The sequence below is a fragment of the Notechis scutatus genome, chromosome Z (genome assembly GCF_049901735.1).
Source record: "Notechis scutatus isolate UNSWTSFEM ecotype Mainland chromosome Z, rNotScu1.2, whole genome shotgun sequence".
In the NCBI taxonomy this organism is placed as follows: Eukaryota; Metazoa; Chordata; class Lepidosauria; order Squamata; family Elapidae; genus Notechis; species Notechis scutatus.
This window is the reverse complement of record NC_142025.1, coordinates 97624759-97643042: the sequence shown is the minus strand read 5'-3', so window position 1 is coordinate 97643042 and position 18284 is coordinate 97624759. Positions and strand designations below refer to the sequence as shown.

At 38.1% G+C, this 18284-nt stretch overlaps 1 protein-coding gene across 1 annotated transcript in view; it reads right to left on the bottom strand.

The window, feature by feature from the left end:
- Positions 1–13245: 13245 nt before the first annotated feature.
- The window catches only part of TBKBP1 (TBK1 binding protein 1), a 77188-nt gene continuing 72149 nt past the window's right edge, over positions 13246–18284 (bottom strand). Inside the window, 4 exon segments of the mRNA XM_026669806.2 lie at positions 13246–13514; positions 15245–15267; positions 15270–15965; positions 16972–17087. Coding sequence (XP_026525591.2) covers positions 13386–13514; positions 15245–15267; positions 15270–15965; positions 16972–17087 — 964 coding nt within the window. The 3' untranslated portion in view covers positions 13246–13385.

Sequence of the window (18284 nt, the reverse complement as noted above, 5' to 3'; positions counted from 1 at the left end):
TGATGAAGTGATGGGTGCAGGGGATGGATTTTGTGATTTTTAATTATTGGAGGAAAACCCGGAACTCTTAGATTCGGGTTTTCCCAGATGTGCCAGTATGACAATTCTAATAAAATGGAACTTTTGAGAAAATGCCTGTCTTGGAGTTTTGGTGTTGGAGTTTGTTTTTCTGGAATGCTGACACTCTATTTAAGAGCCTATGTGGTTGGCTGGCCACCCATTCCCTTTGGTTGCTTATGGTGCCACGGTCATGAGGCAGGAGGATAGTGGAGCTACTCCACATGCCCCGCACTAACTTACCTCAGGGCCTCTGCAACTAGGCCATCCATGCCCTGACACCTGTCTTGTGGCAGCAGCAGCATCACCTATGTGCAGCAGAAGCCCACATGGCTGCTGGTCCACTTTTGCTTGCTCATGGAGGAGGCTGAGTGATGTGATGATGCTGTGGCCATGAGGCAGGTGTGGGGGCGCTGAGGTAAGCCAGTGTTGGGTGCGTAGGGGCAGCTCCCTTGCCCTACCTCACCTTGTGGCCATGACACCAGCTCGTTGCTCACCTCCTGGTCTGCTGCAAGCCTCAAGCAAGCAGAAGCAGGCCAGTGGCCATGCAGGGGTTTGCTGGATGGGGCTGCTGGAGCCACTGGCATGTGGTGGTCTGGCTGCGGGGGCCCTGAGTAAAGCTAGTGCAGAGCATGTGGGGCAACTTTACTCCCACCTCATGGCAGTGGCACTAGCACACAGCACAGCATCCTGCCCCGCCCTGAGCAAGCAGAAGTAGTGGGCCTCCTGTACATGGAGAAAAAAAAGACACCCTCAAAAAATAAGCTCTAGTGCTTCTTTTGGGGTCCAAAAGAAAGTAAGACCTGGTCTTATTTTTGGGGAAACACAGCATTTGATATTTTTTAATTGTGTAAAAAGCATGATTATATAATTTGAATATAGTATTTTTAATACCTATTTCAATCTTTGTAGTGGTAACATTCCTATGGTTACATCTATTTGTTTTAGGGTATAATTTGACATATCCTCTGACACATTTGCAAAATATGCCGATTTGTTCTTAAATGTCCTCCACCAGTAACTGTAAAAATAGAATACAAATTTTACAAAACCACACTGGAAAAAAAACTGTACCTTCTTAGCAGCTGTGTGGCAGGCAAAAGCATGAAAGTAAATCTCTTCTTGCATGAATTAAATCTACTTCTGTTGATTTCTGAGTGCATAAAGATAATGGACCTTCATCAGGAAAACGTTTTTCTTAGATAGCAGCTATGGTTTTATACAAAAATACTTCTTGCCCATTTATTTTAAAAACTGGTACAAACTTATTGTTTACTATCATTTTTATTCATTTTGGAAACATTTGAAATACCCCAAAGGGCAACTTTATAAACTATAGCTTTGGATAATTTGTACTATAGTTGTTGAAACAATCTAAATTATTTCAATAGTCCAACATTCAAGGGCTATTATAAGGAGTTAAGATTGATGTTGAAAGCAAGAGCTTCATAAACCAGTCATACTGCACCATTGTCAGATACTTTCACTGCAGGTTCCAGACTATCCCCTAATTCTTTCAAACTATGTAGCAGCCTAGCTAGCTGCACCACTAGTCGTATTCACCCTACTGTTTCCCAAAAGCAGATATAGTTCTTATGATGACAACTGAGTCTTCAATGTCTATTGCTGAGCAAGGTAATTTTTAAACGAATCATGTGCAATTTAAACAAATCTTGTGCCATTATACAACCTTCTTTTTGCAATGGTTATTAAGTGAATCATTGCAGTTGTTAGGTGAATTGTGTGATGATTAAATAAATCTAGCTTTCTTCATTGACTTTGCTTGTTGGGAGCTGGATGGAAAAGCTTCAAATGCTGATCAGTGACCCTGGGACATTGCATCGTAAATATGTTGGTTGTCAAGCATCCAAATTTTGATCATGGAGAAGCTGCAATGGTCATAAGTGAATGGATTGGTCATAACCTTTTTCAGTATTACTGTATTTTGAAATTGTCACTAAAGGAATGGTTGTTAAGTCAAGAACTATGTATATCTTCCACCCCCTGCCACATACAGGGAAGGAGTTTTGAAAGTTGATATCAAGAGAAATTGTATTCCAGTTGAACTCTTGAAACTGCGAAAGGAATGTTTCAGCAGCAGTATTTGAGTATGAGTTGGCTACCACTTCCACAGACAATCCTTGCTTTCTCCAAGACTGACAAGTATAGTTGTTGAGCATACATAGGTTTTAGATTTATAAAATTGTGCAGTGTCAAAAAAGTAGAAGACTGAAGTACTAGTTTTAAACACTAGAATTCAGGATCATCCATTTACTATGCATTTTGAGAAGCTTTGCCAATGGCAAAAGGAAATAGGCCTTTATACAATGCATAATTAATTACAGTGCATGATTATCTGGAGTTTACTGCCCTAAAATATGAAGATGATAGTAGCTTAGGTGATTTTTGAGCACATAAGTAAGATTATGTACAATCATGGAAGAATGCTTGGGCATTTCCTTCTATATAAATGCACTGAAATTCTGTTGGCACATCTGGTTAACCATGTGAGAAACAGGATGCTACACTATTTAAGGTTTTGGTCAGACCATCAGGTCAAAACTGCTGAGGAATCCTTGTAATCTGGTGACTGTAATGCCGGAATCAGCTCAAGCTTAGCATTGTTTCAGATTTACTAAACTAATTTTCATGAGAAAATTAATCTTAGAACTTGTAGTTCAGATGTTGTGTGGGGAAGGAAATGAGGATAAAAATACAGGACAGCAAAAAAGAGGAAACAAAACTTGCAGAAGAACCTCGGAAATTCAGTAGGTAGGAAAGAAGAGAAAGGTCTTGCTTTCTCTAGCCCAGTGTTTCTGGGCTGGGGAATTCTGGGGGGTTGAAGTCCACACATCTGAAAGCTACCAAGGTTGAAAAATGCTTCTCTAGCTAGTTATATATCTCCACTATCAATTACAGAAGTTGAATGCCCAGGATAGTGCCTCATTAATCTTACTGGATCAGCATTATTCATTCTGAAATGCAGTTAATTTCCAAACAACAGCATCTTCCCCCAAACTCCTGACTGAAGCCATCACACACACACACACACACACACACACACACACACACACACTATAAAGTTGACTGATTATAGATTTGAAATTAATATTTTCTTTTTCTATTGCTGTAGAACACCCATTTTATTAACTGGCAAAGTGGTACCCGAAACAGAAAACATGAAATATCACAGGACTGTAAAATGTAGTCCTTGTTATATTGTATAAATAAGAAGCAGCTGTGAGAAGTGACTCTCAACTATGGAACTTCGGATATTCAATGGTGCCCCCTTTCTTTTTAAAGAATGAAAATAATTTCATTCATGATAAATCTTGTTCATATCTGGGATTTTGTTCCAATATATTCCTCAGATCTATCTAGGTGCTGCCAGGTAAACCATAAAGCAGTTTCCCCCTGCTCTGATATTCCATTACTGAGGTTCACTATGCCTAAACATGGAAGCTTCAATAAGATCTTATGGCTTAGTTCTTGGTACAGCTCTTTGCTTTCCTTAAATTATTTTAAATTCTGCTTAATAATAACAATATGGATAGGATTGTAAGGAATTTTTGTTTTTTAAAAACTTAGTTCACTAAGTTAATAACCCATCTTTCCTAACTTATAAATGTCACTCTAGACTTGAACTTTCTTTGCATGATATTTCCATACTTACAGATCAATAAGAAAAGGAATCTTTTTGCAAGGGCTATAATTTTATGAAATTTCAATAGTTAATTTTCACTATGTGAAATTCTTTTTTAAATTGGTCTTGAACCTGGCAGTTTCCATGATGATATCTATTTTTTCCAAATGTCTACCCCATTCATCTCATTTCCACCAACTTTTATTTATTTATTTTACAAAGTTTGAAACTAACAAGGAAGTTTGTGGGCATACTCATTAATTTGCTAAACCTCAGAATACCTGCTTTTGATAATGCTCTATTTTAGTTTTTAAACATTATTACCTCAGAAATCAAAAGCCAAGCCTGTTTCCTGACAATATTGATGCTATTGCTTTAAATACTACTGCATCTAAGAATGAATTAGATATTTTAAGAAGTGATTTTACTGGTCATTCAGGGCAGCAGTTGGCTACAAATGAATCAAATTCATATAGACCCAATCCACCTTCATCTACTTGCTGCCAAAAATCAAGCTGGCTACAAATTCTACAACTGTTCCGATGTATCTGAAAGGTGCCAGGTGAGACAAACAAAAAGGGCCCGCATATATTAACCCCGTTACCTTCCTTAGTATAAAGTGGGCAGAGGAATGCTTGCAAGGAACTGTGTTTAGTGGAAAGATGTTATTTGGATTATTCACTTTGAACAAATATTCATTTAGACTTGAAGATCCCCTCTTGTTGATCAGTTATCACTACACAGGAAAATGGTCCTTTAAATGTCACATTTTTCTAAATGAGTCATTTTTGTCTTCATACAATGATTGTCCACCTGCTGGTTCTGCTATCTGAAGTTAGGCATATGGTAACCAGAGCATGAAGTCCTTTCTAATAATTACTTTTTTGATATATCTGTGAAAAAGTAAACTTTCCCCCTTTGGGATTTTCTGAATTTTTGCATACTTTTCACCTCTATATCAGTGTAAATGTCTGTTCTCAACCATCCAGGTCATGGTTGTCCCAAAGGTGCTTTTTCAAGAGGCAACTGGACTTTCTGGTACTGTATCAATGTATTTTTAAAAAATTATGAAGGCCCCCAAAAGAGCTTTTGTTTCCATGATCAAAGTTTGCCGTATTAAAAATTAAAATGTATACATTTATAGAGTATTTGCTGAGTCACATAAAAATAACAATGTACAATTTTTCATGAACCCCCCCCAGTGTTTTTATGAAATAAAAAAATTAATAAGAGTGAAATTGTTTTAAACTTTTGTTAAGTATTGTTAATATATGGATTAATAGAAAACAATTGGACTCTCATGACTGATTCTGTATTTAATCTATTGTGTTATGTTATTTTATTTGAAGTATGTGAAGAAAATCAGGCTTTATGCAGATATGTATGTATTGAAAATGAAAGAAAAAAGTATTTTTACTGTCTTATATAATTGTGTATTTAACTTCAATACTACAGAGGAATTTGATAAGTAGGTTCTCAAAATTCCTGTGTGAGATCTGGTATCAGTTAACTTTTCATATTCAGCTATATTAAAATCTAGTGATCTACCATGAACTTTAAATGGATCTTTTTATCCATACATGATTTTGTAATATTGTGCTTTGATTAGCTGGAAAATATTGGCCCACTGAGTTCTATAGATATTCGAAATATTGACACATTTCTTTTTGTTGGCCCCTTTCTAATAACAGTCCAAAACCCCAAATATTCTTACCAATCCAGTTCTTCCTTCCCTTCAGAACACCAGCCACCACGATCAATCAAAACAGTCCATCCAATCCTGAGCCACACATAGATGGAAGAAGCCATCAAGATAGCAGCTGGGCCATGCAGATGACCAATTGGGACCATTAAGTGCTCATACTCCCATCATCCACTTGGGCATCTGAGTCCCCTGTCAGCCAGGACGCCTACTCCCAGGGCCCTAGCAACAGACACTTTACCACAGAGAGCTGCAATCCTATTTCTCATCTGCACTGCAGAATGGAAGATAGAAAGTACGATGCAATTCACTCAGTTTCTGCCTTGTCTTGCTGATGGGGTTGGCTAAAAATTGCAGTACCAGAAATGGCTGATCCACAGCCTACCAGGCATTACTAGCATCCCACTGCAGCAGTCCACACTATCCCATGCTTCTGATGGCTGAGATGACACTGTCTGCAGCCATCATGCTGATCTACCTCAGCCTCCACATACATAGGTCCATGTAAAGCTATTTGTCTGTTCCTCTGCCACTGCTGCTGCCACTGCAACTTCTCATGGTTGTTTCATGGAATTTAATACTATAATCTTTCTCAACACAGCTGGCAAATAATTTTGATTTTGCAGATCCCCGGACCTCATTTTAAGAAACTCTGCACTAGATTAGGTTTTTGTATGGGTCTTGCTGATACATAATGTGAATGTATAAGCAAGACACATATAAACAACATCCATGTTTAGTGGTGGTCTGATTTGTTTTATGAACATTCAACCTACCATGCAGTATGAAAAAAATAATTGCTTGCTCAGATTCAGCAATTGGTTGGACCCACCTCTAGCTATAACTGCAACCAAACACTTCCTGCAAAGCAGAACCTGCCAGAATTTGTGTAAGAAACAAATCACAATTTATTTCTCACATGAATTCTAGTAGATTAAAGTATCTAGTAGATACTTTAATATTCACCTTAGTAATATTTTAATATTTTCCAGCAAGAACTATTTGTTTCAGAACAGTGATGTTATTCTACTGGTTCGGCCCGGTTCTGCCGAGCCGGTAGCAGCGATGAGTAGCAGTGACCGAATTGGTTCTCTCTGCCACTCTGCTGTTGGGCCCACCCGCCCGCCTGAGCTCCCATACTCACCTTTATCCTCTGAATTTGAAGCGCAGCTGCTTTCCATGGCATGGAAGAGTGCTGCACGGCAGCTGCTGAAGCGATCAGGATCATGCAGGCTTGCAGGAGGTGAGTTAGAATGCCTGTGTGCCTGTGCAAATGCCTCTGCGCCTGTGCAAAGTGCACGTTTGGTGTGCGCCCATCAAGCCTCACCCACCGAACTGGTGGTAAAAATATTTGAATCCCACCACTGTTTCAGATCCTACCATATTTTTATTCTATGACTCTGAACAGGAGGAACACACTGAAATCTGGAGCCCTCTCAGATCCTGACAATGCTCTGTCTCGATGCACTGAGTATCATATAATGTTCCAGCTTTCTTTTCCATTTTGTTTGGACAATCTGACAGCCAGTTTATCTAGCCGTAATGGCAACAAATTCTAAGGCTGTTTACATATAAAAGCCCTGCCTCTTGTACTCCCCTTCAAATTTGCCTGTGAACACCTGAGATTACAACTCACAAGTGACAACTTTTGAAATGGGCTATTGTGAGCATTTACTTTTAATATTGATTAAGATCAGGACCCAGCTGTTTCCTACTTGGGCAGTGTTTCTTAGTGAAGTGTGATTTTTCCAAGGATTATAACAGAAACAGATGACGCTGGCCAAAAGAAAAACCCCAAGCCATGATTGATAAAATGGCAACTTTTATTTGAATTATTCTGTTTCACAGAGTACAGAAAGAAAGGGACAACACAGACATATCATCTCTCTCCCAAATATTTTACTCAAAGTGCTAAGAAAAGGTCCCCCTTGCTTCTTTATATTTGGCAAGAGAGAAGAGGATTAGTTGAGTTTCTGAGAAATGAGTAATTAAAAAAAAACTTTATATTTTCAAAGTGTCCTGAATATCTTCCCCTGCATTTTTGGGAAACTCTTTGCAAAACTGCAAAGAGACATTCATGAAATTGAGTGAATTTAAAGAATTTTCAGAAGACCTTAATCTTTTAATTATATGACTAACATTAGTGGGTTTTTTATTTGCACTAAACAACACCATAGCTGCTCCCAATTGATGTATTTTATATATTAAATTTGACAACTCTTTAAATTCATCAGCATAAGTATTATCTTTACGACCATTTCCTCCTGAAAGTAAGGAAATTTGGCTTACAAATATTTGAAGTCAATATTAAATACCTAAGAAAAAATACTAGATAGAAGACAAGTTATAATGAAAAGTTATAATCGCTTACAAAGCACTTAACACAAATTCTTAATATATCTTTCCATCTTTATTTGTTGCATGAGCAGCAGCAAAAATGGCAAATGTTGGATATTCTGAACTTTTGAAAATACATTGGAATGGAGACTCTGGTCTACATTAATGTTTGCGGAAATCCTCAAATAATTTTTTTTAAAAAAAGACATCAGTAGGGAACTTAAAGAAAAATATTTTAAACATGCATTTTGAGAAAGTGAAATAAGTTATCTGATACTTACCATGCTGATTGACAATAAGAAAGTCAAGGATTAACATCATGGCTGAAATTGTCTATTATGCCAAACCAAGATATTTTTATGATGACTTGTTGAATAAGATATAGCCTAGCTCACACATAGTACTAAGCCACAATTGGCAGGTTCATATTGCCCTTACTCAAAAGCAAACCACACTATAGTTTAATATGAGATGTAAACTTAGCATTATATTAATTTGTTAGTGTTTCATGACATTAGTTTAGGAACAGGAGAGCTGGCCTGCTTATTCAGAAGAAAAGTTATATGTATCCAACACTCTCTTAACTGAGTGGATCATCTGAGGTTTTGGAAGGAAAAACAGCAGGACATCATGACAACAGTTTCCTGTACCAAAAATTGGTATTTAGCAGAATCCTGCCTTTAAGACCGTTCCACTTAAGTTTTACAGCTAACAGCCATCAACCAACCTAACAGTTACCATACAGATAGTTTTAATTTCCAGCTGACATCAGAACAGAATTGGTAATTTATTTAACATATCAGTAAAATACTCCAGAATGTACAACTATGGATATGTGGAAACCACTTCCTGACTATGTAGAATCTCACTTATTGTAAATTCCATAGATGTTATGTTGAGTGTGCACACTGAAAAAGTATTAATTGTGCCAAACAGAAGGAATATTCTCTCAATCTCATGATTATAGGAGTGAGGCTTTTTTCCCAAGGGGTTTAGGAAAAATGTCACCATGACAATAGATCAGGGCTGTCAAACTCCCAATCCACAGGCCGGATGTGTAATGCGCTGGCCACGCCCATGCCTAGTTTAGCAAAGGGGTGGGGGAAGTCTCGATACGTCATGTGATGCCGACATGACAATGTGAGTTTGACACCCCTGCAATAGATATTCATTGAGCTTGTCTAAGCAGTATATCGTCTTCATGACAAATATAAAATTTAAATTAGGGACCTTGTCCAATACAGATCAATTGCATAACCACCATTTTATAAGCAGCAGAAACAAGTGTGAAGAATCTTGGTGGAAACCTTGTTTACATCTCCATTTCATGGCTCTCACTCGTCCCAAACTTTGCTGACTGCTCCTTGAGATCTTTAAAAAAGATTATTAAGCTTCAGAGCAAGGGGAACAATCTGAGTATTATTTGAGCCCTTAGTAGTTTATAGACTTTTTTTAAAAATGAAATTATAAAAACATTTCCCTAATTCAAGGCCCACCCTCCCCCCATTCTTGGTTGGTTGGTTGGTTAGTTTTGTTTTGTTTTTTGCTTGTAATCATTCCTGTTTCTCATAAACATTGAGGTAGATTTCATGTTAACAAAATGGAAGAGAGGTGAAAAGTTGCAAGATACATTTTCAAATGTGTACCACTTACGTGGCTCTCTTCCTATTTAAATAAAACCAAATAGTTGTAGAAATCATGCGACTTATACAGATGAAAATTTTCTATTAATAATTTCAGGAGTTACATGATAGAGAATATCACTGCCAATGCAAGGTCTCTTTGAATTGCTTCATTTGGCTGCAGGCCCTGATTGCCTTCCTCAGGAGGGCTTCTTTCATTTTCTTGTAACATTTGCAGAGATTTAGGAAATGTGTTCAGCCCTTGTACTGAGCTACAGCACATCAAGAAAAAAATTAGTGTATGACAGCTATGACAGACATAGCAACCATTTGTTATAGAATGTATGTGGCCAAGGTAGGCTTCAACAGAAACAGGTCTATCGGGAACAATAATTAAAGCTTCAAGGCTGATATGGGACCCCATTACAAGATGGCAGATGGGGACAGAGACAAAGTGGACACAACTGGATGGTCTCCTATGGAAGCTGCCAGGAAACAGATCTATAACTTCCATGTATGAGTTCTACCAACCATGCAATACTGGATTTAAAAGGTTTTTCAATGCAATACTGGATTTAAAAGGTTTTTCAATGGAGGATGATTTTTTTCCTTGGCATCTTAGGAAGCTTTATGAGCAATCATTAAAAGATTGGATATGTTCATCAATTTATCCTGTGGAAGAGATAGCATAGCAGCTTCAGATATCTGAAGAGTTGCTTCTTAAAAGGAGCAGCATTATTATTTTTTATTGTTCCAGAGTTAGGGATTTGCATCCAGAAGAATTTCTGATCATATAGGTTGCTAGCCATTGGAGTGTACCAGCAAATGAAGTATTGAGTTCATCAAACATGTCATGTCCTGGATATCATTTGTCAGACATATTCCAGTGGAACCACCACTGAGAAGGGGGTCACGTTGGATGTATTCTAGGGTCTCCTCCAACTCTATAAAAGGCAGTTTGTAAAATGGTTCCAGGCTTCATTGGGAGGCAGGAAACATGTTGGGACTCAACTTCCCCAATCCCAAAACAAAGATCAGAAGACATGCTTCCTTGTGCATTTCTCCTGATCATAGGCACAAAAATAAAAGGAGGGAAAGGCAAAGAAAAACAACACACTCATTTCCTATAGTTACACAGCAGCTAGAATTTTTGGATATTTGCAGTATCCTATCTCCACATTTAAAATCCTGCATTAAAGGGCAATATGGATTCAGCATTTTGAGATCCTTGCTGAGTTTGTTCTAGCCACAAGGACAGAAGCATGCCATCTTAAATACTGGTCTATAACAAAACATTTTCAGGGAATTTCATTTGGTCTCTTTTAATTTTGGAATTCATATCCCACCTTTATTTTATTTTTTATTTTTACAACCCTGTAGCTGAAATATTTACTGGCTGGATGCCCTTCCTGATGCCTACATGAGGTTCACAGCAGATATTTTTTTCTTAGTACCTTAGGAGAGAAACATCTGCTGCTACCTAAAATTGAATTCTCAACCTTCTGAGTGGGAGGCAAGCATCTTCACCACTAGGCCACTACACTGCTCTTATCCTACCTTTATTATTTTTATAAATAACTTAAGGCAACAAACATACCTAATATCCTTTACTCCTGCTACTTTACCACAACATCAACTCTATAAGTTGAGTTGGGCTTGGAGGGAATGATTGCTCCTAAGTCACCCAACTGGACTAGAACTTTCACTTGGTGTGCAACTTATTAGAGAAAATCAGTTCCAAGTACTGTAAGAATCAAAATGGCAATGTGAAAAGGACCATAGCAACCATTCAGTCCTTTAGATTTCTGCAACCAACATAATTCTGCCAAATTACTTTTCTAAAATTTGGATCTTGAACCAAATTACTTTGAATGTGATATAAGTATTGAAAGTTTCTGTCCGTGTATATATAAATGTTGAATCCACTTAATTGTTTGTATAGTAAGTGGCCTATTTCCTTTGCTAGAAAGGTATGTTCCATCTCACAGTTTTATTTCTATGGCCTCTGAAATTGAAAAAAACAGGTTAGATTAAAAATACCCAAGCAAGCAGGGTAACTGAAGTTCAGAGAAGTTCAGCACCTTTTCAGCTTTATTTTTTAATGTAATCCCTGACATTCTCTTGTATGACAGTGGTTTCACAGCAGGGAAGGTTTGAAGACCTGATTCTCCTGCTGTTTAGTTTCTCCCTCAGCATGGGAAGAATTTAAATAAAGGATGGGCAAAATATTGACACATATAAAACAGTGCATTAAAATCTGATTAAAGACAAGGGGCGGGGGAATGTGGTGATTTGCAATCTTAACCAGACAAAGATGGGAAGTAAAAAAAATGTTAATTATTGTTCACCTCCCTTAACCCAGTGCCTCCCCCAGATGCACTGGATTAGTCATTCCTCAGCATCATGGACATTAGGATGATCAGAATGAAATTCAGCACAGATGGATGTATCTGGCTGAGGGAGGTTGCTTTAAGTCTTCTAGAATAATAGTTCCAACTGGTTTTATGTGGCCAAAAGGATGGAGCTAGAGAAATGAATTTTACTTCTAAAATTCAAATTCTCTTTAGTTTCAAAAAAAAAAAAAAAGATTATAAGTGCCAAAGACTCATGCCTATTGCCCAGTGGCAGTCTGTGACCTTGAGATAAGGCAGGCTGTAGATCTTAACACATACATTTGTTAATAGAACCTGGAGATAGGAAGACAGTTGCCTCAAGAAGAAGAAGAAGAAAATCCATGCAACTCTTCTCCCCCTCTCCACTTTTTTTTTTAAAATAAAACCTGATGTACAGATAGGCTGTTCCAAGGACACCATCCTCACAATAGGGAGGTACCATACATCTGGAAACAAGAGATCAATCAGTACATGACCCTTATCTTAGAGCAGTATAATAAAATATAGGTTTGTAAGGAGAGAGAGAGAAAGGGAGGGAGGGAGAGAGAGAGAGAGAGAGAGAGAAATATAGTGGTGTCAAATATGGGAAGATGTTTACATTTACACTGTTACCCCAATAATGTTAACATGCTGCCATTGCAAGAGAATAATGAGGCAAATGTGCAGCTACAGTTATTATATAAGAGCTATCTAAAGCAAGATGTGAAGTGGTGAAAAATGTGTAAAACAGTCACCAAAATATGGGAATGCTTTCTGGGCTTCTACCTAAGTGTGCAGTTTACAAGTCCTCCAGAACGACTCACAAGAAGCCAACACAAGACAAAAAGAGGAGCTTCTTTTGTGGAAAAAAAGCTTATTATTCAGTGCAATAACATAAGAACGTCCATGCTACACTTTTGGAAGTTGGCTCTATTTCTCAGCAGCATTTCTAAAAGTGGACTTTTAATGTAAAAGACCAACACAAAGACACTTGAACCAGCAATTGGAGGCCAAGGCTTTTTACATCTGTTAAACGACCAACCCCCAAATACCCTTTGTAGTAGCATAAGAAGCAGATAAATCAGACCCACTTGGATATCCCTGTGTAAAATAGGCACAAACAAAAACTTTGTGATTTGTTGTGCCTTCAGTGGGTTGGAGTTCATTAATCTGTTCTCCTACCCCACCCCAAAACACGCAAACTTGGGTTATTTTTTACCCATCCTACCCTGAGATCTTTCAGAGACATCAAAACTAAACCATGTAGATAGAGTCAAACCATCACCAGAACAACCTCAGTATTGAGCAATCAGATAGTGAAGGTGACTGGCCCCTGCTAAGCTTAATTCCAGCATATTTCTCATTCCTTTCCCCCACCTTTGTAGCTGGTTGAAGCACTGGAGAAATATTGCAGATCCTGCCCATAAAGAGCAGTAAGGAGAGGCAACCCACTTTAAAAACCAAGGCAAAGAAGACAAGGGAGAGGCAAAAATGTTCACGCTTCAGTCTAATGGAAACTTGGAGGTATTTTAGAGAGAAAGAGCCCCTTGTGGTGCCTCCACTTTTCATGCAGCATCCAAGAAAGGTGGGGTGGGTATGAGGTGGGCAATCTCTTTAAGGAAGCCAGAAGAGGAAGGACGGTGAAAGAGACCTCAGATCTTACTGTTCTCCAGGTGTGAATCAATGTGTTTTATCAAAGCATCATCTGGATAACCGATGGGAAAGGCCACCTGGCAGAGAGGACAGCTTCGGATGTCAGAGTCTACTGTTTCCATCAGCAACTAAGGGAAAGAATGCAAAGTAGAAAAAGGTATCATAAAAGTGAACTTATTAAATCTTCATTTTGTATCTATTACATTAATTAACCAAGATTCTGAAAGATTCTGAATCTTTTAGACATACTCCCATAATGGAATGGTGGATAGCCTATGACTCTCTAGGATACATATATAACTATAACTTCCCAGAAATTTCAAAGCCAATGGTGAAGAATGCTAAGAATTGCAATTCAGCAACACTGGGAGAGCCACAGGTTCTCATTCTTAATGTAACAATTTAGCTGGTAACAAATGAAGTTATAAAGTAAAATGTAATCATATTTAAATAAATTTGTGGCTGAAATGAGAGGTTCCCATTATAGAAAAGTGACCACAGTCACAGGCAAAGCATATAACTAGATGAGGAAAACTTCAGAGGGTATACACATTCTGTGAACTATGCGTTTTAGGATCTGCATTCTGATCTCTGAGCATGAAACAATATAATTAAATAACATCATCCTGTATTTGACATCAACTGTTAGAATAAAACCGATAATTTAAGTGATTTTTAAATATCACCAAATGTAGCAATTATTTCAAGTTTTAGATCTTCCCTATCACTTTATAGCATGTAGTGTTTTGCTGTCATCTGACACTACTGGTGTCACTAAAGTTATTTGTATTTCATTCATCAATGCAATATTATTCTTATCTTCATGAAATATTTATCTATAAAAATTACCAATTTATCTATAAGATGCAACTACTTGTATCTTACAAATAAATTTGTAATTTGTATAGACTACTTAGCTAGTACCCCCTCTTCGGGAGGGGGGTAAATCTTGAAAAATATACATGCAAACTATCATATGTATTTAAGAACAGTGATTAGCATTTTGGGGCCACAGTTAAATTGTCTTCCACTGCTGTTGTTTTAGTTAATTCTATTTTATATAGGACTATAAACATGTTTTTTGCATGGTGCTTTATTGCACAAGCCAGCATGAGAATGCAATACAAAATAAGCAATAAAATGTAACCATGTTAACCAAGATAAATATTGAAGATGAGGAAATAATTAAGCTATCATGAGCATGCTTACAACCATGATACCAAAATATCATTTCCATCTTTGTTGAAAATAACTGGGCAACCTTAGAGTGCAAACTCGGATCAGATATGGCGAAATGTTGCACACTTGTGAAAGGTCAAGCATCTTCTAGAATATCATCAGGAACCACTTAGGTTGGATGTTAATTGCTAAGGTTAGGTATGTAATTAGAACAGATTTTTAAAAAATTAAAGTTAAATAATCTACTTGGTTCATACTATGGATCACTGCATCTTTTCCAAAAAGGGCATCAACTTGAATTCAGGCATCAGCATGAATTCCTAAGCTTGAAGTTGTGCTCATAACAGTGGGAGCCTGATGTATTAGGATCTGCAGAGAAGTTGAAATAAAAATATAAAATTTTAACAGGCTCACTGAGGCCTTGTCAATGTATAATTAAAAGATGGTTATCACTATCTTGGGAACATCAGGTCTCACAAATTTTATTTCTCACAGAAAAGATTAAGTGTTTGGTCTGTGGTATTAAAATATACACCATAAACACTTTGCATTCTTAGAAAATCTTTGTAGGTAAAATAAATTGGGCAATGAAAGACCATTTAGTTAACTGATTCTGAACTGAATTCAAATTGGGGTGGGGAAAAGGCAGAGAACACACATGGCATTGGATGTTGCTTACATTGATTGAGGGCCAGGACTGAGATGCTCAGCCCTGGAGTACGATGCATCAATCCGGTGCATGGAGGTGTCGGGAATGGGGAACCCTGCACAGAAGGAGGCGCAGCGGATACCCCCTACTTCAGGACTGGGGGGGCTTGGGAGGGCCCAGTCGTCTTCATCCGAGGACTGCTTCTCAAAGCGCAAGTGCTCTTCGAAGTTGTCTCTGGCATAAACCTCGCAGTAGGGACGATGCTTTGGTAAGGTGGATATTTCTGGCTGCAGCCAGAGAGAACGGTTCTGTTGATACAGAGCAGCGTCGCTCACCTCCGAGTAGCTTCGACGACCTTGGAAGCTTGCTTTGATGTGGTGACTGGAGGGCTTAGAATATCCCAGATCCATAATGTTTCTGTCAGTCCCTGGAGATCTATGTTGTGAAGTCATGGCAGGCGACGAACAATTTTGGACTGGTGAGCAGCACTGCTGGGCAGAAGACTGGCTAGGTGGTGGAGCTGGCGAACGCCGCTGGCTAACAGGAGACTGGCAAGGAGGGGGGGCTGGGGAACGACGTTGATGTGCAGGGGATTGACCAGGTGGGCCTGGGGAATGCCTTTGTAGGGCTGGAGATTGGCTTTGAGGAGCAGAAGGCCTCCCTTGTTGAGCTGGAGATGTGCATTGGGGACCTGGAGAACCACGTTGCTGGGCAGGAGAATGGCGCTGGGAATGGGGAGAATGCCGCTGACCTGGAACAAGGGACAGAAGAAGAGATGTTCAAGGATGCATAAGTCATCCACATGACTGACCAACTTCCAAAAGAGGCCTAGATAATTTTGAAACCTCACATGATCTGTACGAGTTAAAGCTTTGGTACTATACACTCATTATATATTAGTTGGTTCTACATAATTCTTAATAGAAAATATGTTTTAATTAAAAATGTGTTTATAGCAAAGACTAAAGGATTTGCAAATTTTCTTGCTCATGATTGAAATTAGAATCGTCGTATTTATCAAAGCAGGTGGAAAGGGGTGAAGTACCACCTGTCTCTGCAATATAATACCCTTTCCTTTGCACTTTTACAAGGTAGGTATTCTAAAATCCCACTAGCTAAGTATCCATGCTCTGTGGACATATAGAAATACTTCATCATGTGTTATTATAAAGATAGTCAGAATACTTATCTCTTAACCATGTATCGTCAATAACTAAGAAATACAGTTTAAGTGAATCTATTGCTCTCAAATATGAAACTTTATATCACTGATAGCAGCTAAATTTGGTGATGCTGTAATGAAAATGAGTTAACTGATGAAAGTCTAAGCATTGTTGCTTTCCCTTTTTAATAAATATGTGTGTTATTTATTGATTGTTCTTTTTTCATTGGTCTGACAGAGATACATAATACTTGATTGTTGCTGGAAGAAGGAGAAGGAGAAGGAGAAGGAGAAGGAGAAGGAGAAGGAGAAGGAGAAGGAGAAGGAGAAGGAGAAGGAGAAGAAGAAGAAGAAGAAGAAGAAGAAGAAGAAGAAGAAGAAGAAGAAGAAGAAGAAGAAGAAGAAGAAGAAGAAGAAGAAGAAGAAGAAGAAGAAGAAGAAGAAGAAGAAGAAGAAGAAGAAGAAGAAGAAGAAGAAGAAGAAGAAGAAGAAGAAGAAGAAGAAACCTCACCTCAACCTTCTGTGAACATAGTTTAAGCCTAGTTTGCTGCAGGCTATCTATACAGTCATTCCTTTATGCCCAAATTCCACTCACCATTCATGACCTGCTCCTGCATAAGAGTCCGGAGAATCTGACTTTGAAGAGAAGTTAGGTTTCTTAGGCGGCATAGCTCTTCAGTTAGTTCTGTGTAGGCCAGGGCTAAGTTTACTCTAACAAAAGACAAAAATAGGCAAAGCCTGAAAATATGTCAATAATGAATATTTGAATACAGAAAGCAATTTCTCCCAGCTGTTCTGTTTCCTTTTACTGCAACTTTTCTGGGCCATTATTGGTAGAAAAAGCCATAACAACTTCCTTCGGAGCTGACTTCTGAAGTCAGTCTCACTTACAACTATCATGAGCAAACTATCTTTTCTTCAGTGAGTTAATATACTAAAATCTGATCCACCTACAATACTCTTGGCACTACCTCATCCTTCCATTGTACAGATAAGGGAAAAAAGGTTGATTAAACCTACAGATAGAACACTATCTGAACTCAGGATACTTCATATAAATAAACATTATAAATGAATAAATCAGAGTGTCCTGGAGCATATAAATGTAGGGGATTTTCCAAGGATGCTTTATGAGGCCAACATTGCATCACAAAATAAATTACTCTTATGTGCTGATATAGAAACCAGCTTAGTAACATTATTTCAGTAATGAAAAATTAAGCAATTGGCAAGTTTATGGTTATATTGTGGCGCTCTGCCTAATTTCATATGCCCTCTGCAAGGAAAAACCCCTTCCCTGACAACATCTCTTAGGAAACAGGTAAGAAATGAAAGAAAATCATCCATCAGTAAAACTTGATACGAGGTTGTGAATTCCCTTTGTAATTTATCAGGAATGCTTCACAGAGACTCACTGCAGTGATTACTCCCAGTTGTGTCTCCAATATCAAATAAAGGATAATGTGTAGGTGATGGGGAGTTAGCATGGAGCAGTGGATTTAATTGGCCTAAATGTCATCTTTCTTCAGAGGCCCTAGGAATCTCAGTGAAATAGAGCAGTAGCCCAAGTTTGTCATTTATAGTCTTCAAATAAAGAATATAAAAATATGGCTTAGATTTTATGGTGCAGATGTATGCAACTGTTGAGAATGAAGCCACGGATAATTCAAATCTGGTTTATGTCCAGATGTAACAGAAGTGCGACTTCCAGAATTGTGGGTCCCTAGGGGGAATAGGAATTCTAGAAATACAATTGGAAGCATCAACTTGAGAAAGGCTATTGGGAAGTTAGTTCTGAGGTCTCAAGATTATTTTAGCAGTAATCTCAGCAGTAGGGATAATTCTCATTCCTGGCCTTAATTAATGCTTATTACTTAATGCTAGAGAGGAAAAGATTGAAAGTTCACT